Here is a 26380-nt window from a genome sequence, read left to right as displayed (position 1 = left end):
TCTTAGAGAGAGCCTGTTAAGAGCACTCATGTGACCACTTTGTGGCAGCGGGGCTGGTAAGGAGAATAAAAGCTTTCTAACTGCTCTCTGCAGTTATAAGCATATTTTCTCAAATAGATGAGATTTTATTCTGATGAAGGAAGACTCCCCAGGTGATCCAGTCCCTCTGCGGTAACTCTCAATGGCACTAATCAGACACCAGGGAGACCAGGAATGAGGGGTGGTTTCGACTCTGTGAAATATAAATGCCATTTCCTCAATCATAGGTACGTACCAGAGTCCCATAAACCTCACTCACCTCGCAGGCCTGAGTCCTTGGCCCTGCCCACGTCCAGGGGCTCATGGGCAGTGCCCTGCCTCTCCCACAAGTATATGTTGATGGCTGAGCTCTAGGGAAACCGCGATTTATGTTTGAAACTTAGATCTGTGGTAAAGAATGGGCACAGTTACCTAGAATTCCTAAGAAATGGGTGGAATTCGGAGGAAAGCAGGGTCTGCGTGGATGCCCAGTAAGGTGTGTGTATGTGTGTATACTCACTTGTGTATGACCCTTTGCAGCCCTACCCCATGGACTGTAGCCCACCAGGCTCCTCTGTCCATGGGATTTCCCAGGCAAGAATACTGGAGTGGGGAGCCATTCCCTTCTCCAGGGGATCTTTCCAACCCAGGGATCGAACGCTTGTCTCCTGCATTGCAGGTGGATTCTTTACCACTGAGCCATTTGGAAAACCAGTAAGGTAGTCTATCAAAAGGAAGAGCTCAGAGGCAGCTGGCAATCTGGTGTTCTGTCCCGCTTAATTTCCTGCAGGAGGACCTTCGTCTGCAGACTGACACCTCCCAGCTCCCTCCCTCCACAGCACAGCCACACCCCTGCTTGTTGTGGTCACAGGATGGTGGGTTTGGAGAAGAAATAACCAGCCATGCACCCCAGTCAGTGGAGAAACCCCCCTCCCCCACCCAGTCCACACGGGGCATCACCATTGACCAGTGGGAGGTCGTCCATGTACAGGCAGATTGGTTGAGAAAGGGGCTTTCTCTGCCACGGCCTTAAGTGTTTACTATGTATGCCAGAATCTGAGAAAATCTAAGTGCACAGTCTCTTCAAGCCTGAACATCATATTTAGGAAGCAGGTTAAGAATATTGGTCTCTGGTTTATGCAGCCTGTCGGGGGAGGAGACTACCCCTCTATCAAGGCAGAGCACTGGACTCGTGGGCAGGGCTCAGGATCAGCACATCCATCACGCATCACTCCTGAATGTGGGCACCTCTGCCTGTTGTTCCAGGCGGGAAGGCAGTTCTGGCCTGTGGAGACGTCTAGGCTCCCAGATGCGCCCCAGCTCCTGCCTGGTCTCACTTTGCACGGAGGAGCTTATTTACAAAGTACATCATGAGTGTCTTGAAAATGGACTCACAGTGAAATTAAACAAGGAAGGATGGAAGGTCAGCTGAAGCTATGCTGTAGATTAGCCAATAAGAGAAAATTAATTGCTCTCGAATGAAAATTTGAATCTCCCTATAGCAGCATGCGTGCATGCTCAGTCATCTCTGACTCTGTGCTACCCCATGGACTGTTGCCCCCCAGGCTCCTCTGTCCATGGCATTCTCCAGGCAAGAATACTGGAGTGGGTTACCATTTCCTTCTCCAGGAGATCTTCCCACCCAGGGATCAAACTGACGTTTGATCGAATCTCCCTATATACACTCTCCAAAGGATAGGAAGAATGTTTTGAAAGGACATAATTTAGTTTCAGGTTTGTTTTTTTTTTATAAGTAGAAGGAGAATATGGGAAAACGCCTAGTGATAGAGACAGGAGGAGAAAGTGAGAAACAGCTCAAGATGCTTCTGTACCAGCTTTAAGTCTGATAAGTGATCTGATCATCACGGGGTCCGAGGTGAGAGAAGAATGCCAATGCAGCATCCTCACCTTCTGTCCACCTCCTGCCATGCTTCGGGAACAGGTTTGGCAGCACAGTGCACCCCCTCACCAGTGGTTGATCCCATTTGTATTCAGTCCCCAGGTCTGGTTTATTCCCTGGACTGTCAGATTTCTGAGGAAGTATCTCTCTGATCAAGTAATGATTTTCATTAATTGGGCCCCAAACTGTTTTAGCCTGATCATTTGAAATGAGAATTCAAAGATGTAAAATACAGGCCAAAACATCAATAAACTCTTCTGAAAGATACTCTTGTGATTAGAACAGCCCTCAGTGTCTGTCTCAGCTGCCAGAACAATGAAAAACTACCTTTATGGAGCCAAGAGGTTTTAATATGTTATCAGATCTGATATGGGCATGGCTTTTTATCCTGGTTTGAAGCCACTAAACTGTGTGTCCCCAGGCAGTCTCTTACCTTCTTTCGTCTCTCTGTCTTCAATTCAGTTCAGTTCAATGGCTCAGTCGTGTCCAACTTCTTGCGACCCCATGAATCCCAGGACACCAGGCCTCCCTGTCCATCACCAACTCCTGGAGTTTACCCTAACTCATGTCCATCGAGTCAGTGATGCCATCCAGCCATCTCATCCTCTGTCGTTCCCTTCTCCTCCTGCCCCCAATCCCCCCCAGCATCAGGGTCTTTTCCAATGAGTCAGCTCTTCACATGAGGTGGCCAAAGTATTGGAGTTTCAGCATCAGCATCAGTCCTTCCAATGAATATTCAGGACTGACTGGTCTCCTTTAGAATGGACTGGTTGGATCTCCTTGCAGTCCAAGGCACTCTCAAGAGTCTTCTCCAACACCATAGTTCAAAAGCATCAATTCTTTGGCACTCAGCTTTCTTCACAGTCCAACTCTCACATCCATACATGACCACTGAAAAAACCATAGCCTTGACTAGATGGACCTTTGTTGACAGAGTAATATCTCTGCTTTTTAATATGCTATCTAGGTTGGTCATAACTTTCCTTCCAAGAAGTAAGTGTCTTTTAATTTCATGGCTGCAGTCACCATCTGTGGTGATTTTGGAGCCCAGAAAAAGAAAGTCTGACACTGTTTGCACTGTTTCCCCATCTATTTCCCATGAAGTGATGGGACCAGATGCCATGATCTTCATTTTCTGAAGGTCGAGCTTTAAGCCAACTTTTTCACTCTCCTCTTTCACTTTCATCAAGAGGCTTTTTAGTTCCTCTTCACTTTCTGCCATAAAGGTGGTATCATCTGCATATCTGAGGTTATTGATATTTCTCCCGGCAATCTTGATTCCAGCTTGTGCTTCTTCCAGCCCAGTGTTTCTCATGATGTACTCTGCATATAAGTTAAATAAGCAGGGTGACAATATACAGCCTTGACGTACTCCTTTTCCTATTTGGAACCAGTCTGTTGTTCCATGTCCAGTTCTAACTCTTGATTCCTGACCTGCATATAGGTTTCTCAAGAGGCAGATCAGGTGGTCTGGTATTCCCATCTCTTTCAGAATTTTCCACAGTTTATTGTGATCCACACAGTCAAAGGCTTTGGTGTAGTCAATAAAGCAGAAATAGATGCTTTTCTGGAACTCTCTTGCTTTTTCCATGATCCAGCGGATGTTGGCAATTTGATCTCTGGTTCCTCTGCCTTTTCTAAATTTGGCTTGAACATCAGGAAGTTCACGGTTCACGTATTGCTGAAGCCTGGCTTGGAGAATTTTGAGCATTACTTTACTAGCCTGTGAGATGAGTGCAATTGTGTGGTAGTTTGAGCATTCTTTGGCATTGCCTTTCTTTGGGATTGGAATGAAAATTGACCTTTTCCAGTCCTGTGGCCACTGCTGAGTTTTCCAAATTTGCTGGCATATTGAGTGCAGCACTTTCACAGCAGCATATTTCAGGATTTGAAATAGCTCAACTGGAATTCCATCACCTCCACTAGCTTTGTTCACAGTCATGCTCCCTAAGGCCCACTTGACTTCACATTCCAGGATGTCTGGCTCTAGGTGAGTGATCACACCATCATGATTACCTTGTGTTAAAAAACTAAAACAAACAGAAATCCCCACCAAAAACAAAAAAACCTTTGAGAAGAGACGCCCAGGGTTTTCCAGACCTAACATTCTTGTTCTGTGAACAGATACATGCAATAGACCTGTTTTTATCTTGCCTGACAATTGTCTTAGGTGAAGATCCCGTAAAGAAGGGAATGGCAACCCACGCCAGTACTCTTGCCTGGAGAATCCCATGGACAGAGGAGCCTGGTAGGCGACAGTCCATGGGGTCGCAAAGAGTCGGACACGACTGAGCAACTAACACTAGTGGAAAACCTTTAATACTGTTCCTTTTCTCTTTCTCCTTTTCTAAACATTATATTTATGAGTTTTATTTTATATGACTCCTACTTTATTCCTCTTTTTAAAATATTTATTTATTTTAAATTTATTTGTTTTTTAATTGAAGGATAATTGGTTTACAGAATTTTGTTGTTGTCTGTCAAACATCAAAATGAATCAGCCATAGGTATGCATGTGTCCCCTCGGTCTGGTACCTCCCTCCCACCTCCCACCCTTTCCCACCCCTGTAGGTCCAGTTTGGGTCCCCTGAGTCATACAGCAAATTTCCATTGGCTCTGTTTTACATATGGCAGTGTATGTGCTTCCATGCCACTCTCCATGGAAAAGTGGAAGATGATGGCAGAGGAGTAAGATGATTCTAACTTTTAATCAGAAAAGGCACAGCATGTGGAAAAAAATGAAGACCCAAGAAGGGTTTCTTTTTATGCCGGATCCATTAAAAAAATTAAGTATTACAGAGATGACATCTTGGCACCTCTCATTCATTGTTAGGTTTGAAAAACAGTGATTTAAAACATCCATTTTTGAAAAGTTAGGTGCCTTTTGTGTATCAGAAAAATAACCAAGCGTACGATGCTGTAGAGGCCTGAACATCAGTGTAGTTCATAGTGTAGAATGAGACCTTTTTGTTCTAGCTCCTTCTGAATTGTTTAGTGACCTTGCCAACCTCATCTGAAGAAGGCAATGGCACCCCACTCCCAGTACTCTTGCCTGGAAAATCCCATGGATGGAGGAGCCTGGTAGGCTGCAGTGCATGGGGTCGCTAAGAGTCAGACACGATTGAGCGACTTCACTTTCACTTTTCAATTTTCATGCATTGGAGAAGGAAATGGCAACCCACTCCAGTGTTCTTGCCTGGAGAATCCCAGGGATGAGGGAGCCTGGTGGGCTGCCGTCTATGGGGTCGCACAGAGTCGGACATGACTGAAACGACTTAGCAGCAGCAGCAGCCAACCTCATCTGGGGGTCACTCCCTCATTACCTGTGTGCAGCTCATCCTTGATGTACAAATTTGTATAATGTTGGTCATGACCCAGATAATCACAATGGTGTGATCACTGACCTAGAGCCAGACATCCTGGAATGTGAAGTCAAGTGGGTCTTAGAAAGCATCACTATGAACAAAGCTAGTGGAGGTGATGGAATTCCAGTTGAGCTATTTCAAATCCTGAAAGATGATGCTGTGAAAGTGCTGCACTCAATATACCAGCAAATTTGGAAAACTCAGCAGTGACCACAGGACTGGGAAAGGTCAGTTTTCATTCCAATCCCAAAGAAAGGCAATGCCAAAGAATGCTCAAACTACCACACAATTGCACTCATCTCACAGGCTAGTAAAGTAATGCTCAAAATTCTCCAAGCCAGGCTTCAGCAATACGTGAACCATGAACTTCCTGATGTTCAAGCTGGTTTTAAAAAAGGCAGAGGAACCAGAGATCAAATTGCCAACATGCACTGGATCATGGAAAAAGCAAGAGAGTTCCAGAAAAACATCTATTTCTGCTTTATTGACTATGCCAAAGCCTTTGACTGTGTAGATCACAATAAACTGTAGAAAATTCTGAAAGAGATGGGAATACCAGACCACCTGATCTGCCTCTTGAGAAATTTGTATGCAGGTCAGCAAGCAACAGTTAGAACTGGACATGGAACAACAGACTGGTTCCAAATAGGAAAAGGAGTACGTCAAGGCTGTATATTGTCACCCTGCTTATTTAATTTATATGCAGAGTGTATCATGAGAAATGCTGGACTGGAAGAAACACAAGCTGGAATCAAGATTGCTGGGAGAAATATCAATAACCTCAGATATGCAGATGACACCACCCTTATGGCAGGAAGTGAAGAGGAACTCAAAAGCCTCTTGATGAAGGTGAAAGTGGAGAGTGAAAAAGTTGGCTTAAAGCTCAACATTCAGAAAACAAAGATCATGGCATCTGGTCCCATAACTTCATGGGAAATAGATGGGGAAACAGTGGAAACAGTGTCAGACTTTATTTTTTGGGGCTCCAAAATCACCACAGGTGGTGATTGCAGCCATGAAATTAAAAGACGCTTACTCCTTGGAAGGAAAGTTATGACCAACCTAGATAGCATATTTAAAAGCAGACATAATTTTGCCAACAAAGGTTCGTCTAGTCAAGGTTATGGTTTTTCTTGTGGTCATATATGGATGTGAGAGTTGGACTGTGAAGAAGGCTGAGGGCCAAAGAATTGATGCCTTTGAACTGTGGTGTTGAAGAAGACTCTTGAGAGTCCCTTGGACTGCAAGGAGATCCAACCATTCCATTCTGAAGGAGATCAGCCCTGGGATTTGTTTGGAAGGAATTATGCTAAAGCTGAAACTCCAAAATTTGGGCCACCTCATGCGAAGAGTTGACTCATTGGAAAAGACCCTCATGCTGGGAGGGATTGGGGGCAGGAGGAGAAGGGAACGACAGAGGATGAGATGGCTGGATGGCATCACTGACTCGATGGACGTGAGTCTGGGTGAACTCTGGGAGTTGGTGATGGACAGGGAGGCCTGGCGTGCTGCGATTCATGGGGTCGCAAAGAGTTGGACACGACTGAGCGACTGAACTGAACTGAACTGGGGCTTCCCTGGTGGCTCAGTGGTAAAAAAAAAAATCTCGCCTGCCAATGCAAGAGACACAGGTTCGATCCCTGGGTGTGGAAGATCCCCTGGAAGCGGAAAGGACACCGCGCTCCAGTACTCTTCCCTGGAGCATCCAGTGGACAGAGGAGCCTGAGTGCACAGGGCTACCAGTGCACATGGGGTCCAGTGCACATGGGTTGCAAGAGTCGGACATGACTTAGTGACTCAGCCACCCATCACCGTCATATCCATTTCCCCACGTGCCAGGTCCTCTCCAAGCACTGTGGTCTCTTTGGCCCCTGGCCTCCTTGGCGAACTCCTTTGTCATTAGATCCCAGGGTCACTTCCTGTAGAAGGTTCTTCCTGGAGCCTGCACCACTGCAGTCTCCTGTGCGGTACCACATGGCTCTTTGGGCCCTGTCTGATGGGGCGGTTGTCCCACTGCCCTGTCACTGTTGGTTCACTCTCTGAGTCCTCCTTCCTGACTCTGGAGGACTGGGGTAAGGACCTGTCCTCCCCGTGTGCTCCACAGCAGTGTGCCTGGCATAGGGAATCTCCTCAGTTACTGTGCAGTGGTGTGGACGGATGCTGGGTGCCTCCAAAGATGCTCTTCCTCCTTTCCTGTAACCTTCACATCTCCGTCCAGGTGGGGAGTTAGCTTTGTGTGATGAGAGGCATCAGGATCCCTGCACAGGCATACATGCCAGAGTACATGTCAGGAAGAAAGAAGGACTGCGTGACCCTATTTCTCTAACATGACTTTGGACATTGAGACAGAACTCAGCTGATTGAGGACTTAAATGCTGTGGCTGGGCTGCAGTCACCCATGCAGGAACACGCTTGCTCCACACAACTCTTCATCTTGGCTTTAGACGCCCTTAGCTTGTGTTTGGGCATCTCCCTTGTAGCTCAGTTGGTCAAGAATCTGCCTGATCTGCCTGCAGTGCAGAAGACCCAGGTTCGATTGCTGGGTTGGAAGATCCCCTGGAGAAGGAAATGACAACCCACTCCAGTATTCTTGCCTGGGAAATCACATGGACAGAGGAGCCTGCCCGGCTACCGTCCATGGGGTCACAAAGAGTCAGACACGACTGAGCGACTAAGCACAGCACACAGCACAGCCCGTGTTCAGATGTCACCTTCACTATCTAAATACTTAAGTGACTGGAGAAAGAATGGGCTGGTAGAATTTTTCATTTTTCTTTAAAATTGCAAAAGAAAGTCATTTTTAAACCACGTTTGTAAAAGAAGGTTTGTTCTTGTTTAGTCACTCAGTTGTGTCCTACTATTGTGACCCCATGGCCCACCGAGCTCCTCTGTCCATGGGACTTCCCAGGCAAGGATACTGGAAGTGGTTGCCATTTCCTTCTCCAGGAGATCTTCCCAACCAGGGACCCAACCTGCATCTCCTGCACTGGCACATGGGTCCTTTATTGCTGAGCCACCAGGGAAGCCCAGGTTAAAAAGGTTAGTGTGGGTGTTTTTCACTGATTCTAAGACACAGGAAAGGAAGCTCCAGGAAGATAGCCAAACCAGGGTGGTGGCAGCTGGCTATCAGTTGTCTTGTGTTTTTTTATTTTGGGTTTTTTTTTTTTCAATTCGGACTACTCTTTTTGTTTTTAAGTCTTTATTGAATTTGTTACAATATTGCTTCTGTTTTATGGGGTTTTTTGTGGGGGTGAGGGGTGGCTGTAAGGCATGTGGGATTCTTAGCTCCCCAGCCAGGGACTGAACTTGCCCCGCCTGCCCTGGAAGGCAGAGTCTTCACCACTGGACGGCCAGGGAAGTCCCAAGGCTGTCAGTTTTCAATGTTAGCATCTACGACGTACCATGTCCGGCCCTCTCCATTCCGCAGGAAGTTGAGATTTCCCACCGCACCTGAGGAATAGGGACCGATCAAGAATGCATCTTATCTAAGGGGAGGCCTCTGTGCTGCTTACATCACTTCTGCACAAGTGAGAGCCAGTGATGACTCTTTGTAGATGTTGTGACAAAATGCCATTGTATGAAGTATAAAATTATTCATCACAGTTGATGGGGAAGCGCCAGCATGGACCCTGCCAAGAAAAAAACAATCATGTACATTCATGTAGTTCAGAACACCCTGACACAAGAGGCCCTTTCCCTTCCAACTCCAGAGCTTCATGGTCAATAGTCCTGTTTTATTATAGGTGAAGAGATAGCAAATAAGACGCCACAAAGCATTTTATTAAAATGCATTTAGATAAAATGCAGTTGTTTGGAAGTAGGGGAAGGGCCAAGCTGAAGAAAGGACCTTTGATGCTTGCTAACTGTTTTCTCTTAAGTTTCATTTATTTTTAAAGTCAAGTATTCTGTGAAAGTTTTCCGAGCTTACCCATGAACCTCAACAATTCGTCTATTGTGGCTGTGGGTAAGCCTGGTTTTGGGGATCTGTGGCCTTCCTTGTTGTATTCTGAAGGACTGTGTTTTAAGCTGGTGGATTTTAGCCCTCGTGATTTATTCTTCAGAAGCTGAAATGTCTTTCTGAGTGTGACGGTGATATTAAGTGAACTCCTCGCGATACCATGTGCAAAGTCTGACAAGCTGAACAAAGTCCGTTTGTGGAACGTTTTCCCAGCGTGCAAAGGGACGTGATGCCTTTCTGTTCTTTTGGCGACTCCTGCCTCTTGAGCAGCTACCTGGGGCTTCCACCCCAGTGTGGCTGCAGAGCGGGTGTGGAAGGAAGGAGGCAGGACCTTGGGTGCTGGGGAGGGAGAAGAGTCTGCTGAGCTGCCCCGCGTCCCTGAGAAGCCAAGGGCTTATGTGGGAGGGGTGTCAGGGAGTCTGGAACAAGCTGTACCTGCCCTGGGACAATTAGGACTCGGGTCTGCACCATGGGACTCCGGGGGTGGGGACAGAGCTGGAGTGGGGCTGGGTACTGGGGAGGCCAACAGAAAACACCCATTCCCAGTGTCGCCAGCCCACCCCCATGCTCCCGGCACTGGCAGAGCACGCTGAACTAACTGCTGGCTCTTACCGCAGGCCACTGTAAGTAGACACGGCCTATAACTCTGCATTCTATGGCGTGTTGACTCCGCAGGTCCCTGGCAGTGTGCCCGGCACATAATAGACACTTTTGTAAAAATCTGAACTTGAAAGGGCACTGCATGAAATAGGATGAATTCTTAATTAAAAACTGTTAATTCATTCATGTGCATTAAATGCTTTCTTTTCGAAAATAAATGTTCACAGAGAGTTTTTACAGTAAAAACGCCTGGATTACAAACAGCCCATAAATGACACATTCTGTTCTCTAAGTGCCTCAGTGACTTTTCAGATGGGGAAGGAGGGGAGGGATGAGTCAGCTCCCTACTTGGCCTGCATGGGGGTGGGGTGGGAGGGGATGCCCCCGCCCCTTACCTGGTAAGGTCTCTGAGGGAACCAGATGCCAGTCCGGAACAGTTACTATGTTTCTAGCCCAGAACATTGATGGACATGATTGGAAAATGATTGGACAGTAGTCTCCTCTTCTCTTTGTCCTGGCCTGCACAGTGTCTTGGAAAGTAGAAACCATGTGGCCAGCTTTTGTTTGAAAGTACGTCTGATTTATGCATCTTAAAGCCTAGTACGATCTCCCATTTACCATATTCTTCCTAATTGCGGGGGAGAAAAAAATGTCATAGTGTGCTCACTGCACATATGCACGAGAACCTCTCCTACTGTGTCTTCTTTCTGTTTCTCTCTGAGGTCCTTGGTCAGCATCTGCACAGGCGTCCCCCCACTCCAGGGAGTCAGACTGACCCCATGCTCTGTCCATGGTGCTCATGCTTCTCAGACCTGTGGTTGATCATTTGCTAAGTCGTGTCCAACTCTTTGCGACTGCATGCACTGCAGCATGCCAGGCTCCCCTGTTCACTGTCTGCCAGAGCTTGCTCAAACGGATGTCCATTGAGTTGGCAATGCCATCCAACCATCTCATCCTCTGCTGCCCCCCTCTTCTTTGCCCTCAGTCTTTCCCAGCATCAGGGTCTTTTCCAGTGAGTCAGCTCTTCATGTCAAGTGACCAAAGTATTGGAGCTTCAGCTTCAGCATCAGTCCTTCCAATGAATATTCAGGGTTAATTTCTTTTAGGATTGACTGGTTTCATTTTCTTGCAGTTCAAGCAACCCTGAAGAGTCTTCTCCTGCACTGCAGTTTGAAAGCATCAATTCTTCAGTGCTCAGCCTTCTTTATGGCCCAGCTCTCACACCTGTACACGACTATTGAAAAAAACCATAGCTTTGACTATGCTTAAAGCAGAGACATTACTTTGCCAACAAAGGTCCGTCTAGTCAAGGCTATGGTTTTTCCAGTAGTCATGTATAGATGTGAGAGTTGGACTGTGAAGAAAGCTGAGTGCCAAAGAATTGATGCTTTTGAACTATAGTGTTGGAGAAGACTCTTGAGAGTCCCTTGGACTGCAAGAAGATCCAACCAGTCCATTCTGAAGGTGATCAGTCCTGGGTGTTCTTTGGAAGGAATGATGCTAAAGCTGAAGCTCCAGTACTTTGGCCACCTCATGGGAAGAGTTGACTCATTGGAAAAGACCCTGATGCTGGGAGGGATTGGGGGCAGGAGGAGAAGGGGACAACAGAGGATGAGATGGCTGGATGGCATCACTGACTTGATGGACGTGAGTCTGAGTGAACTCCGGGAGTTGGTGATGGACAGGGAGGCCTGGCGTGCTGCGATTCATGGGGTCACAAAGAGTCGGACATGACTGAGCGACTGAACTGACTGAAAGTCTGCATTTACTGCATTCTCTCTAATTGCAAAAAAAAAAAAAAAAAAACTCACAGTGTATTTACAGCACATATTCATGAGAACCTGTCTCCTGCTATGACTTCTTTCTCATTCTCCCTGAGGTCCTTGGTCAGCATCTGTCCTCGCCTGCCTCTAGGGAGTTGGAGTGACCACAGGTGCTGGCCATGGTGCTCGCACTTCTCGGATCTGAGCCCCTTCAGAGGAACCATGGCTGCAAATCAGTTGTCATGATTTCCAGTGGTGGGATGGCAGTCACAATGTATTCAACAGAGCTGAAAACAAGATGTGATATAACTTAGAGTAAACTCAAGAAGCATTAATTTCAGTGAAGGATTCTTTGTACGTTGTATTAGTAATTTTTATTTATCAAGCCAAGCAGTGCATGTTTGACATACGTGTGATCATAAATCCTTGTAGCAGTCTTTACTGGTAAGTCTGTTACCAGTAGTAACAGACAGCCTGGTTGTCAGGGGGGTTAGATCCAGAATCCTTGCCTGCTGCTGCTGCTGCTAAGTCGCTTCAGTCGTGTCCGACTGTGTGTGACCCCATAGACAGCAGCCCACCAGGCTCCCCCATCCCTGGGATTCTCCAGGCAAGAACACTGGAGTGGGTTGCCATTTCCTTCTCCAATGCATGAAAGTGAAAAGTGAAAGTGAAGTCACTCAGTCGTGTCTGACTCTTAGCGACCCCATGGACTGCAGCCCACCAGGCTCCTCCATCCATGGGATTTTCCAGGCAAGAGTACTGGAGTGGGGTGCCATTGCCTACTCCAGGATCCTCGCCTAGTTGCTCTCAAACCTGAGGCCATGTCTTAACTGTTGGGTAAGGAGCAGGTCAGCTTGATAACTTCTGCTGAAAGAAAACCACAAGATGAGCCACGTAGAGAAAACCATAGTCTCAGGGGGTAATGTGTCATGATCCTGGGCCCCCTAGTTGCTGCTGGAGAGTCACATGTGGGCTGTCCAGGACAGGAAGGCACCCAGCCCTGTGGGGACTGTGTGTCTTTCCTACTGAAGAAATCTGTGACCTGAAGCTGCCTTATCATCCCCAGTACCTCTTCAGTGTTTTTATCCACACAGTTGGAATGATGATTTCTGCTTTTGAAGACAGATTCATTCATTCAACAATTCACTGGGCATCTAAAGTGTCAGGGAACATGTCAGACTCCACAGAGACATGTTGAGGTCGACAGTATGGTCCGGATGGTGTTGGCCTCGGGAAAGACATCAGCACTAGTGGAACAGGAGGAGTGTAGAAACAGACTCATTGTGTTTGACAAGGGGGCAAGGCCAGCCACTGAAAAAGGAGGGTATTTTCTATAGATGATGCAAACACAGCTGGATGCCCCTGTGGGGAGGAAATGAACCTTGGTTCTTCCTTACACCACATACAAAGTAACCAAAGTGGGTCCATGGAAAAGCTAAAACTGGAAGGTGCACGAGAGTGCTTCTGGTCATGATGGAAGCATTCCACATCTTGTGTATTGTTGTGGTTACATGGGTGCGTAAATCTGCCCAAACCTATTAAAATGCATACCCTAAATGGGTACTTTTATTAATTTGTAAATTACAGCACAGTAAAGTTGATTTTTGGCTTCCCCAGTGGCTTGGCATTTCATGGGAAATAGGTGGAGAAACAGTGGAAACAGTGTCAGACTTTCTTTTTCTGGGCTCCAAAATCACTACAGATGGTGACTGCAGCCATGAAATTAAAAGACGCTTACTCCTTGAAAGGAAAGTTATGACCAACCTAAATAGCATATTCAAGAGCAAAGACATTACTTTGCCAACACAGGTTCGTCTAGTTAAGGCTATGGTTTTTCCTGTGGTCATGTATGGATGTGAGAGTTGGACTGTGAAGAAGGCTGAGCGCCAAAGAATTGATGCTTTTGAACTGTGGTGTTGGAGAAGACTCTTGAGAGTCCCTTGGACTGCAAGGAGATCCAACCAGTCCATCCTGAAGGAGATCAGCCCTGGGATTTCTTTGGAAGGAATGATGCTAAAGCTGAAACTGCAGTACTTTGGCCACCTCATGCGAAGAGTTGACTCATTGGAAAAGACTCTGATGCTGGGAGGGATTGGGGGCATGAGGAGAAGGGGACAACAGAGGATGAGATGGACGTGAGTCTGGGTGAACTCCGGGAGTTGGTGATGGACAGGGAGGCCTGGCGTGCTGCAATTCATGGGGTCGCAAAGAGTCGGACACGACTGAACAACTGATCTGATCTGATGTGAGTGGCTTGGCAGTAAAGAATCTGCCCGCCAGTGCAGTATGCGCAAGAGATGTGAGTTTGATCCCTGAGTTGGAAAGACTCTGGAGGAGAAAATATCAACCCTCTCTAGTATTCTTGCCTAGAGAAGCCCATGGACAGAGGAGTCTGGCAGGCTACAGTCCAGGGGTCGCAAAGAGTCAGACGTGACTGAGCATGAGCAAAGTTGATTTTAAAAGAGGAATCATATCCTCTGTCTCCCCTGCATAACATTTTTCGATGAACGTCTGATAAAATCCAGGTTCCTTAGTCTGTCCTCTAGAGCCCTAGGAGATCTGGACCCGTCCTCTTTGACACATCTGGTAGTGCCCCATTTGCTTTAGTGGTTGGCTCTTCCTGGAGTGCCCTTTTCTGGAGCCTGGGTGATCCCCAAAGAGCTCCGAGGCCACCCCCTCAGGGAAGTTCTCTAGGACTGCCTCATTTGGCACTCAGGTGCATCATGGTGTGTTTTTCAAAGCATATGTGGTTATCCGAAGTTCTTATACCCATGGTGTTTACTCTGCTTTTCCCATGAGGATATAACCTCTACAGGAAAGATCTGTATTGTCTGTTCGTCTGTCTCGGGGACCTAGAATAACGTCTGCCCATAGTAGATGTTTCCTGGTGGCTCAGGTGCAGAATCTGCCTGCGTGCAGGAGACGTGAGTTCAACCCAGTGGAGAAGGAAATGGCAACCCACTCCATTATTCTTGCCTGGGAAATCCAACGGACACAGGAGCCTGGGGGCCTGCCGTGCATAAGAGTCGCAAAGAGTCAGAGAAGACTGAGCAACCAACACTTTCACTTTCATAGTAGATGTTCAGTAACTCTTTTTAAATAGAAGAGATAAGGAATCCAGATTGTGTAGCACAGCAGCGCAAAGATGCAGCTTCTTGCTACAGAAAGTAGGGGCACCATGTGGCTCGTGTTTAGAGCGGCTGGAGGGGTCGGCCTGGAACCTGGGCCAAGACTGAAGGCTGGCGGTCAGCCCAGAAGGCTCCCTTCCTGCTCCTAGGAGGGGGACACGGAGACCCCCAGGGAGGGCCTCAGAGGACACAGAAACGGGGGGCCCGCCCAAGCAGTGTTCAGCAGGTGGAGTTCACAGTGTGGTGTTAGGGACGTTCAGAGAGGAAGAGGGTGATGGTGGAGTTGAGGACTGTCCCTGTGCCTTCCTGCATAGACGGTGCCACAGCCTGTTTGGCAGATTGACCGGCTGGTCTGAGGGCCTGACGCAAGTCCCCACAGAGCATCCTGGTGAGGAAGTGCATGAGCTGTGGGTGGTACTGTCCGCAGGGAGGGGGTCAGAACCAGGAATCTGGCCTGGAGGGTGCTTGGGTGGGAGGTGGCAGGACTAGCCGCAGGGGGAGGAGAGGGGCTGGGGAAGAACAGGGAGCACCGTCAGTGGGGGGTGGAGCACAGAGACCCCACAGGAGGAGAGGCTGGGGAGAGCCGCTGTCACAGTGACAGTTGCCACAGGTCTGGTAAGGAAGAGACTGGTGATGTGAACAGGATCCGCTTCAACAGAGAGCAGGTGGACACCGAGTGTCCCCATTAGAGGAGCTGATGGCAGCTGACGGCTTGCGGCTGAGAGGCAGGAGGCCTCCCCAGTGGGTGGGAGGCGGACAAGGGGACTCAGCCCCGCACCCTGTGGGGGGCAGGCTGTACCACGCTGGGCCACAGTGTTGGTTCTGAAGCTGGAGAGACCATGGAGGGAAGAGGACAGTGGACCAGCAAGCTGGGATCCTGGCTGGGCCGGAGACGTGCCTTGGTTTCTGCGAGCACGTCATGGGTGTAGTTCATCCCCAGTTCTGCGCAGGCCTCTGCGGTGAGAGCCAGGACGTCCCGGGGTGGGTTGCATCCCGCTGGATGCTGGCAGGAGGACGTGGTCTTGGTGGGGGGGGGGGTGGTGGTCTGTGTGCCCGGGTGCTGGCCGGGGCAGCAGGGGCAGCCTGAGGGGAGTCAGGAGACCAGGAACCCAGAGAGGGCACTGAGCAGGTGGGGTACAGGGCAGGACGGCTACTGAGAACCTCAGGATGACCTGGAACTTCAGAATTTAGAATGTGGAGAGGAGAAAGGCCCCGGGGTGTGGCCATGTGCTTAGTGGGTGAGATGGAGGGGAGGGCAGTAGGCGGGGGTTAGATCTTGGGTGAGCAAGTGCAGCCACCCACCATGTCACATCCTGCATCCCAGGAGGCACATGAAGATGGAGACCGAGGAGTTCAGTGAGTGACGTCGGGGGGTGGGGAGGGTCGCCGGGGCAGAGGGCGCGGGAGTGGTTGCCTGAAAGGGGAAGGGCGTCCCAGTCGGGGGAGGGACACGCCAGCTGATGCTGGGGGAGACCCCGGGGCGCACTGCAGCAGGAAGAGGGCCTGTCCAGCGGCAGAGAGAGATTCTAAGCACCCAGTGCACCCCGGTGTCCACAAGCAGACAGGTAGGGGGTGAGAGGAGGCCTCGAGGTGCTGACTGAGGAAAGCCGGGCTGGCCTTTGAGCCCTGCAAGTCGTGTGATACAAAGTTACGCTGTTCCTGCTAGGAGTCTTATGCTTCAGTAGCAGAAGTAACAAACTCATATATCATGATTTCCATGAACGTTTGGAACAACTTCATATTTGGTGTGCTATTTAAAAATTAGCCAGATATGTGTTTTAGCTGGGTTTCTAACATATTATAAATAATCATTTTAAAGTATGAATGCTAGTATTTATGCATTTCTTTTTTTTTTTTCTAAACAGGTTTTTAATCAGGAGCCAACTCCATGGAGCCAGGCCAGGTTTGGCCCCTGGCCTGCTATGAGCAGAGTGTCACCCACTAGAGGATTCCCCCGGCCAGCTGGCTCTGCCTCCGTAAAGAACAAGCGAAGAAGATGGATGGAGTGAAGAGACATCTGCCTGTGTGCTTCCTGCCTCCTGTGCCCTTGTTAATCCTAGTATCCACTCTGGCGACCGCCAGCAGTGTGACCAGCAGCACTTTAAATGGCACCAACGTGGCTGTGGGCTCGGCGCCCGTGGTCGTTGCCAGAACCGACCATATCATCGTCAAGGAAGGGAACAGTGCCTTGATCAACTGCAGTGTCTCCGGCCTTCCCGAACCCCAGTTCAAGTGGTACAATTCGGCGGGCAAACTGCTGAGTGAGAACGAGGAGGATCAAGGGGGAGGTAGGCCATCCCACTAGTCCAGGGTCAGAAAAACGAGGAGGGGTTGGGCGGGTGCCCCAGACGTCTCTGGTTCTTAATCATGTCGTTTCAGGCTCTTCTTGAGTCTTGTTTTTCTCAGGAAAGAGAGAGAACTAGATAAGGATTCACAGCGGTAATGAATTCATTTTTTTCGCTCTTGACTCAGAAAACAAAAGGCAAGCATTAGTGTCTTTTAAAAAACCTCTTAAAATGTTACAGTATAATGCATACTAATTGCTGTAGGGGTGGAATATAGTGGGTTTTCCTTACGTGTCTCATTCATAAGGGAGTTTTCCTTGGTTTCATGGAATGTAGCGGTTGTTAAAGGCCATGCTTTTTTAAAACGTTTTATTGGTTTATTTGGGTTGTGCTGGGTCTTTGTTGCTGTGCCATATTTCTCTGGTTGTACAAGCAGGGGCTACTCACTGTGGTGACTTCTCTGGCTCTGGAGCACAGGCTCTAGGGCCCACGGGCTTCAGGAGTTGAGGCACGTGGACTCTAGAGCTCAGGCTCAGTAGTTGAGGTGCACAGGCTTGGTTGCTCCGATGCGTGTGGGATCTTCCTGGACGGGCGACTGAACCCATATCCTCTGCATCAGCAGGTGGATTCTTAACCACTGGACCACCAGGGAAGTCCCTCGAGGTCACGTTTTTTGAAAGCAGGCTCTGTGCAGCTTCTCGCTAGCAGCCACAGATCACCTGTGTTTCCTGGCAACCTGACTGAAGTTTCTAGACTGTTGGCCAGGAGGTGGCGGGGAGGCTGCAAGAGGGAGAAGCAATGATGGGACCACAGAACTTGCCCACTAGAAGGAACCCTGGAGACTGCACAGGCGAAGCCCCTCTCTCATGTGATTTTTCCCTGGTCCTGTGGTCGTTAGCTGTGACCAGAACCTTCCATGCTGATACTACTCTGGTCACAGAGCTGATCCATACTGACGGTGAGCAGACGGAACAGTCCAGCCCCTTCCTCTCACTGTAAGTCAGGAGGAAGTGACGTCACACCTGTGAGGGGATGGTAATCACGGCAATGTGCACATATTCAAGTCCCTGGACCCCAAGGGTTTTTCTGCAGGGCTAGGGATTCCAAGGACACTGAAGTGACCAGGGACTCCAGACTGAGTCTGCTGCCCCCTTGGGCCTGGAGCAGAGGTGGTCCCATGTATAGAGGGCCATGGCAGGGACTCTGAGCCCTGTGTCCTGGCAAGAGGAGAGTATGGGCACAGAGTGGGCCTGGACTTCAGCAGTGATGTTTCGAGGTCTGTCTTGGAGTCGTACTGACCACTCCAAGGAGATCTCGATGGTGACCAGTCAGTCTCGGCAGGTGGACCTGTGCTTCATGGCTCTCTCTGTGCTTTGGGTGGTTGAATACCCTGGAGTCACCTGGGGTCACTTCCCTTCCATCTGTGGGCACCGGGGGTGGAAGGAGCAGACACAGGTGGCCTGGAGGCAGAGGCTAGGTTCATGGCTCGTTTTCCAGAGCCCTCCGGTCCTGTTTGTAGCTGCATTCGTGCTGACAAATCCCTTGGCTATTCTAAAGCCTCATGAGGAAAGACACACTAGATTTTTTAGAAGAACTTGTAATATTGGTACTTAACGTGCCAGCTCAGCTCTAGTGATTACCTCACATAATAACAGTCATTTCAGGACACAAGTAACACGGGGTAATATTCAGAACCACTGAGCAAGACAGCGGAAATGGAACGTTTATCCTCAGCATAAAATTTGAGCATCAGTGTGCCACTCGAGGAGCCAAGGTCTTAAAGTCTTCATTTATGACAGGAAGATGTCCACCTTCTAACCAGGATATAGATCTGGGCTGATCAGCTAGGAGTTTACATGGAGTGGTATTTCATTAATAACTCAACAAAGAGGTGGTTGCCACAGTGTGGGAACAGCACTAACATCCTAGAATGTCAGTTACATGCGTACGCTGCAGTGCTGCCTGGTGCTGTGCTCAGTCGCTCAGTCGCGTCCGACTCTTTGTGACCCCAAGGCCCCTGTAGCCCACCAGGCTCCTCTGTCCATGGGATTCTCCAGGCAAGATTACTGGAGTGGATTGCCATTCCCTTCTCCAGGAGAGCTTCCCAACCCAGGGATTGAACCCTCATCTCTTGCATCTCCTGCAGGCAGGTTCTTTACCACTGAGCCACAGACCACTGCTGAAATCAAACAAGGCGAGCGTAACTCCCATCAGCAACCACCCTTTTGACTAAGGCCCTGTACCGTGTTGCCCAGTTTGTTTCTGGCCCTTACAGTGGGCGTGAGGGTTTCGTGGCCTTGATCCTCACGGGTCTGGATTGAGAAGCAGGGGGATGGAGAAGACAGGACTCAGCAGGGCGTGGCCAGGTTGGGCTTTATTCTCCCTCTGTGCCTACCAGCACCTGCTGCTCCTCCAGGTGTCAGCAGGCAAGGGGTGGTGAAAGCCCCTGAGCAGACAGAACAGATGAGAGGCTGGATGGTTGGTGCACCAGCCCCATCACCGTCACCAAGAGGCAGTGCTAGGCCCCCACCGTGATGCATACACGAAGCATGCGTACACCAGGTGTGTTCAGAACCATTTGGTGAGTTGCCCGCCATGCGTGCTCTGCGATTCCAGGAGTGTTTAATAGTTCCATTTCTTGCTAGTGCTGAGAAAGTGACGCAACTGTTCCTGATGCCAGCCCTGCGGGTCCTAGAAGGCATCGGTTGTTGCCCCTCGCTGGTGGGAACAGCAGCTGGCTTGCTTTCTGTCCCTCGTGTTATCACTTCAATGCCACAGATCAGGAGAGGCCACTGTATGATCTGTTTCTGGGGGACTCTTTTTTTTTTTTTGGAGTTCACCGAAGGATGCACCTGGGCTTCCCAGGTAGAGCTAGTCGTAAAGAACCCACCTGCCAACACAGGAGATGTAAGAGACCCAGGTTCAATCAGGACAATTCCCTGAAGGAGGAAATGGCAACCCACTCCAGTATTCTTGCCTGGAAAATCCCATGAACAGAGGAGCCTGGTGGGCTACAGTCCATGGGGTCACAAAGAGTGAGACACGACTGAAGCGACTTAGCACACATGCAAAGGACATGTTTGAGGTGGTCCACCATTTTACAAAAATAACCCAGAGCTCCAATAATGTGAGCAACCACACATGGCCACAAAATGTCCTTTTTTCAGTTTTTCTTTTGCTACAGGTGAGTAGCCATATGTAAGTGCCAGCAAGTGTTATAAAAATGCCCCTATTATTTCAGGCATGAATTCTCCAGTGTATTTTTGCTGTAGTTTCTTACTCTGACTTTAAACCATGAAAATGCACATTGGCACCTTTATCAGATAATAAATAACAAGAATTTCAAGAAAGTCTGCTCCGGAAAAGGCACAGGCCTGGCAATCATGCCTGGCTCAATTATGCTGGAAATTCTTACTTCAAGTGAGGGTTTAGGTTTCCCTGTGGATTTGCTCTCCATTCTCTTATAGCATTCTGTCACCAAAAATAATTAAGAATTATCTCTGAAAATAAACACACCCAGAGTTAGCTGAGTTCTATGAAGTTCACAGTTCTTTCATGGCTGCTCCACCTTTGTAGAATTCATTGTTATGAATTTTGGTTTAGTTTACATTGCTCTGGTGTTTTTATCCTCTGCTCCTGCAGATGTTTTTAGTAGCCTGTGAGATGCTTTTACCTCCTCCTGCCAAGGGATCACAGAAAACTGTGCTGGTCACATCTTCAGACCTGAGTGAATCTCCCCCCAATCCAGCATATCCAGGAGGGAGTCCGTGCCCACAGCATTAAGTGTACATCATTGTTTGCCTCTCTGATGAAGCAAGGAATAGTGTGTGAACCCATGAAAGTGCTACACTAAATTCTTCTTTTAGGAAGTTAAATATTTGAGATTTAAAAAGTTGATTCCTCAAAATTAGACAAAATTTGTGTAACTGTTAATATACCACTGGAAATTCAGCAGAACAGAACAATGACGGCTCTTTGAGCAAGTTCCTCCACTTTTTGGAGCCAGTTTTCCCATCTGTAAAGCAGAGATAATCCTCTTGTACCTCCAGGGAGGGTTGTGAGCCTTCCATGATGTATTAGATGCTCAGTATGGTACCTGGAGAGGCTTCCCAGGTGGCTCAGTGGTAAAGAATCTGCCTGCAATGCTGGAGATACAGATTCGATCCCTGGGTCGGGAAGATCTCCTGGAGAAGGAAATGGCAACCCACCAGTATGCTTGCCTGGAAAATTCCATGGACCGGGGAGCCTGGCGGGCTACAGTCCATGGGGTCACAAAGAGTCGGACACAACTTAATGACTGAACAACAATGGTACCTAGAATACACCACGACATCAGGAAACGGCAGCTGCATCACTGTTACCGGTCACTTCATCCTCGTTCTGTGTTGTCACAGTCAAGATCCCAAGTGCTTCTGTCTCTGCTTCATAGGACGGTGTGTTTTGTAAAGAAAGGAAATACGTTTCTGAGCAATTTCGTATTCACTCTCTCAAGTTCTCAACCTTAAAACTAAAAACTAAAAAGCATGTCTATCCCTGCAGTGTTATTTAAAATCTTGAGATGACACTGTGATGGCAAGGGAGGCACCTTCTCTTCCGTCAGCCACCTCCCCCTTCCTGGCACGTTCCCTCCGTATGCAGAGGCCCGCTGACCCCCATGTGCTCCGGCCGTGGAGAAAGCAGTGCATGTGGATGCTTTGGGGGGTGTTATGCACACAGTGTACTTTCCTTTTGCCAGAACCAGTGGTTCTCTCACCCAGAGGATACCAGCCAAGTCTGGAGGCGTCTTTGGTAGTCGCGGACAGGGCAGGAGAGGAAGGAGGGGGAGATGATGCTACTGACATCTAGTGGGTAGAAAACGGGAATATTCTCAACATCCCACAATGCACAGGACAGCCCGCTACAGAGAAGTGTTGTTGTTGCTCAGTCACTTAGTCATGTCCAGCTCTTTGAGACCCCAGGAACTGTTTCCCGCTAGGCTCCTCTGTCCATGGGATTTCCCAGGCAAGAATACTGGAGTGGGTTGCAATTTCCTTCTCCAGGGGATCTTCCCCACCCAGGGATCAAACCCGTGTCTCCTGCATTGGCAGGCAGGTTCTTTGCCCCTGAGTCACCAGCGAAGCCCTCCAAAGAATTATCTGATGCAACATGCCAGCCCAAGTGGAAAAACCCTTAGTTCAGTTCAGTTCATTTCAGTTGCTCAGTCATGTCCAACTCTTTGCAACCCCATGTACACCAGGCTTCTCTGTCCATCATCAACTGGAGAAACCCTGGTCCCACCTAAAGAAGCATCTTAGCCAGCTAAAGAATCATTCCACAGTCAGTTAAGTCACCTGTGAGAACCGGTAATGTAGTCTCCCATAAAAGTGGTACTTTGGTTCATTTTCCAGAAGGAATCATGTCAGAGGCCAGCCTGCTAATGGGCCGCCGTGTGTAGTGTTTCTTCAGAGTGGTGCTCCCTTTGGGATGTGAGCCCAGACAGCTTTTAGTCTGAGCAGTGGGAAGAGCCTTCCCTATCACTCTCAGATGAGGAGAGCCAAGATGCCAAAACAGGAAGTTATTTCTCTCCACCCGGTGCTGGGCGCTCTCAGAAGAGACTCTTGCCAGCCTGCATGGAGTGGTGTGCTTGGCACTTTTATAAAAATGAAGATTATCAGGTTGAATTAGCTGGCGAGTCAGATGTTTCCCTTGCCAGGAAATGAAAAGATGGCTTCTTTTCAGGTATTCTTGATCCTTTAAAGCGGAGCACAACAGCAGGCTGTGTACACCCTGAGCTTTCCCCTGTCCCTCCCCCCCATTCCTGAGCAGAGAGCTGAACTAAGCCGGGATGATCCCAGGCTCCTTGGCCCCATGTGATGTAGGAAAAAGCTTGTTAGCAGCCCCAGGACTGGCTGAAGAGGCCACCCAGGAGGATGGGACCCTGGGGCACGGGGGCCTGGCTGCTACGGTGTCTGTGCCCTGGGTCTCTGCAGTGGGTGGACTCTGGGGAGGCGGGAAGGGTGGCTCGCACCTGTTGCAGAAGCCCCATGACAGCCATGTGGGGCTCCGTTCGTGTTCAGGTCTGTTTTGTAGAAAGGCTGGATGCCTTCCCTGAGTCTCCTCTATTTCACATACTGGACAACAGGCCCCACACTTCCAGACAAGTGTGGACTCAGTGCGGCGCCATTCGACTGAGTGTTTGCACTTCCTTTCTGTCTGTGTAAACGTTGTCAGGACCCTCACCTCCTGGAAAGTCTTCAGTTGGTTTCATGAAAATAACCTTGTTTGAACGGATCCTTCATGTCTAAATGAGGTTGTGAGCAGAGACTTAACCTTCTTGTACCACCTATCAGGGTTTCCCAGGTGGCTCAGTGGTAAAGAATCTACCTGCAGTGCAGGAGACATGGGTGATGTAGGTTCAGTCTCCTGGTCAGGAAGATCCCTTGGAGCAGGAAATGGCAACCCCCTCCAGTATTCTTGCCTGGAGAATCCCATGGACAGAGGGGCCTGGCGGGCTATAGTCCATGGAGTCACTACAGAGTCGGACGTGACTTAAGGACTAAACAATATCTACTCCTATCCATGAGTAGATTAACCATACATTAGTGGTTTACCCTTTCACAGAAAGACCTCTCCAAGGAAAAAGAGAAATCCTTTCCTTCTAAGAAATAATTTAAGGGAAATTCTAAGAGCTTTGTATTTGGTCATGATGTTAATTTTTTTAATTTATTTTTAATTGAAAGATAATTGCTTTACAATATTGCTTTGATTTCTGCCATGCATCAACATGAATTAACCATAGGTGTACATCTGTGCCCTCCCTCTTGAACCTCCCTCTCTCCTCCCCCTCTTTCCCACCCCTGTAGGTTGTTACAGAGCCCTGCTTTGAGTGCCCAGTCAAAACAGCAAATTTCCACTGGCTCTCTATTTTACACATGCTAGTGTGTATGCTTTTCATGTCAGTGTACGTCAAGGCTGTATATTGTCACTGCTCATTTAACGTATATGCAGAGTACATCATGAGAAACGCTGGACTGGAAGAAACACAAGCTGGAATCAAGATTGCCGGGATAAATAGCAATAACCTCAGATATGCAGATGACACCACCCTTATGGCAGAAAGCAAAGAATAACTAAAGAGCCTCTTGATGAATGTGAAAGAGGACAGTGAAAAAATTGGCTTAAAACTCAACATTCAGAAAACGAAGATCATGGCATCTGGTCCCATCACTTCATGGGAAATAGATGGGTAAACAGTGGAAACAGTGGCAGACTTTATTTTGGGGGGGGGGCTCCAAAATCGCTGCAAATGGTGATTGCAGCCATGAAATTAAAAGACGCTTGCTCCTTGGAAGAAAAGTGATGACCAACCTAGATAGCATATTAAAAAGCAGAGATATTGCTTTGCTAACAAAGGTCCATATAGTCAAGGCTATGGTTTTTCCAGTAGTCATGTATGGATGTGAGAGTTGGACTATAAAGAAAGCTGAGCACCGAAGAATTGATGCTTTTGAACTGTAGTGTTGGAAAAGACTCTTGAGAGTCCCTTGGACTGCAAAGAGATCCAACCAGTCCATCCTAAAGGAGATCTGTCCTGGGTGTTCATTAGAAGGACTGATGCTGAAGCTGAAATTCCAATACTTTGGCCACCTGATACGAAGAACTAACTCATTAGAAAAGACCCTGATGCTGGGAAAGATTGAAGGCAGGAGGAGAAGGGGATGACAGAGGATGAGATGGTTGGATGGCATCACCAACTCCATGGACATGAGTTTGAGTAAGCTCCAGGAGTTGGTGATGGACAGGGAAGCCTGGTGTGCTGCAGTCCATGGGGTTGCAAAGAGTCAGACACAACTGAGCAACTGAACTGAACTGAATGCTTTCATGGGCATGATGTTAATTGATGCTGAGTGGTCCTCAGGATAGCTGGACAGATGGGGGTTTTGGCAGACATGGGTTTGGAGGAGAACTATGCTTTCAGCATCTCCATGGCTGTACTGCCAGCTTTCTCAAGCTGCTTCACTTCCGGGAGAGGTTGGTACTCTGGTTCTGTCCAGTGGTCATTTGACTGGAAGGTGTTGGCATGGGTGTTATTCCTGACCTGTCATGTCGAATCATAGTATCCCATGTACCGTGGCATTTCTTGGGATCATAGGTTTAGCTGTCACCACACGATGCTGTTGACCGCTTCTGTGGACGTGAGCTTGTGCTGCCCTGAGTGACTCACCATCCGTGTGCCCAGGCCCCGAGGTGACAAGCGATACAAGCTCAGCCGCTTTCCCAGCCTGGGACCCAGATGTCGGCTTCGCCCAGAGGGTGTTAGCTGGGAGGAAGGTCCCAGAACTGTGTCCCCAAGGAGACAGATGCTGAAAAGATATTTCCACGCCCTTGATTTTCTTACATTCAGTAATATTTTCCTGATCAGATCTAGGCCTGCCTGATTTGAAGCATTTCAAGAATCCTAGAGGTGGGTAACAGATACACTCATCTTGAACTTTGGTAGATTCCAGAAAGCAGCCTTGCAGCAGCGTCCCCACAGCAGCCGCATCTGTGGGCAGTATGTCTTTCTCATCCTCCCATGACCGCCCCCGCATCCCTCCTCTGGTACTCTGCAAGGTGGAAAAGTTACCTGTTTTAGAAGTTACTTGAATTTCTTTAAATTTTGCTATGATTTAACCACAGGTGATTTTGTGTACTTAGGCACTACCTGCGTTCCATTTTTCTGTGACTTACTCGTCCAAATCCTCCCCCCACCTTTTTTTTTCCTTTTGGGTTATTGTCTTGATTTTTAGGCATTCTTTGGGCTTCCCAGGTGGTTCAGTGGTAACAAACTCACCTGCAGTGCAGGAGGCACAGGAGATGTGTTGGATCCCTAGGTTGGGAAGATCCCCTGGAGCAGGGACTGGCTACCACTCCAGTGTTCTTGCTTGGAGAATCTCATGGACAGAGGAGCCTGAAGGAGCCTGATGGTCTGCAATCCATGGGGTGACAAAGAGTCAGACACAACTGAAGCAACTCAACACACACACATGTAGGAGTTCTTCTTGGTTTCTAGTTACTAAGCAATTGTCGGATATTCTAGAATTTTCTCCTACTCTATCATTTGCTTATAACTTTAGTATAACATATATCATAGTGTGGAACTTTTAACTGGGGAGAAGTCTGATCCATCAGGGTTCTCTGTTGGCAGTTTCTGGGATTCTTGAAATGCTGAAAAAGGCTTACCTGTCCCAAGGCCATAGAAATATTTTCATGTCTTCTATTGACATTATACTTATAGTTTTACATTTGGATCTTCAGAGTACTTGGGATTTATTTTTATGTGTCACTAAACTAGGAATTTAACTTTATTTTTTTTTCAAACAAGCCCCCTTGATTTGAAATGAC

At 48.4% G+C, this 26380-nt stretch overlaps 1 protein-coding gene across 2 annotated transcripts in view; it reads left to right on the top strand.

The window, feature by feature from the left end:
• MFAP3L (microfibril associated protein 3 like) overlaps positions 1-26380 on the top strand; it is a 52858-nt gene that overhangs the window by 16042 nt on the left and 10436 nt on the right. For both annotated transcript variants that reach the window (XM_027548941.1, XM_027548940.1), the window contains exon 2: positions 16598-17020. In XM_027548941.1, coding sequence (XP_027404742.1) covers positions 16729-17020 — 292 coding nt within the window. In that variant the 5' untranslated portion in view covers positions 16598-16728. The remainder of the gene's footprint in view (positions 1-16597; positions 17021-26380) is intronic.

The sequence above is a fragment of the Bos indicus x Bos taurus genome, chromosome 8, assembly GCF_003369695.1.
Source record: "Bos indicus x Bos taurus breed Angus x Brahman F1 hybrid chromosome 8, Bos_hybrid_MaternalHap_v2.0, whole genome shotgun sequence".
Lineage (NCBI taxonomy): Eukaryota > Metazoa > Chordata > Mammalia > Artiodactyla > Bovidae > Bos > Bos indicus x Bos taurus.
Note: the sequence above shows the minus strand (reverse complement) of the source record. Positions and strands in the feature narration are given on the sequence as shown.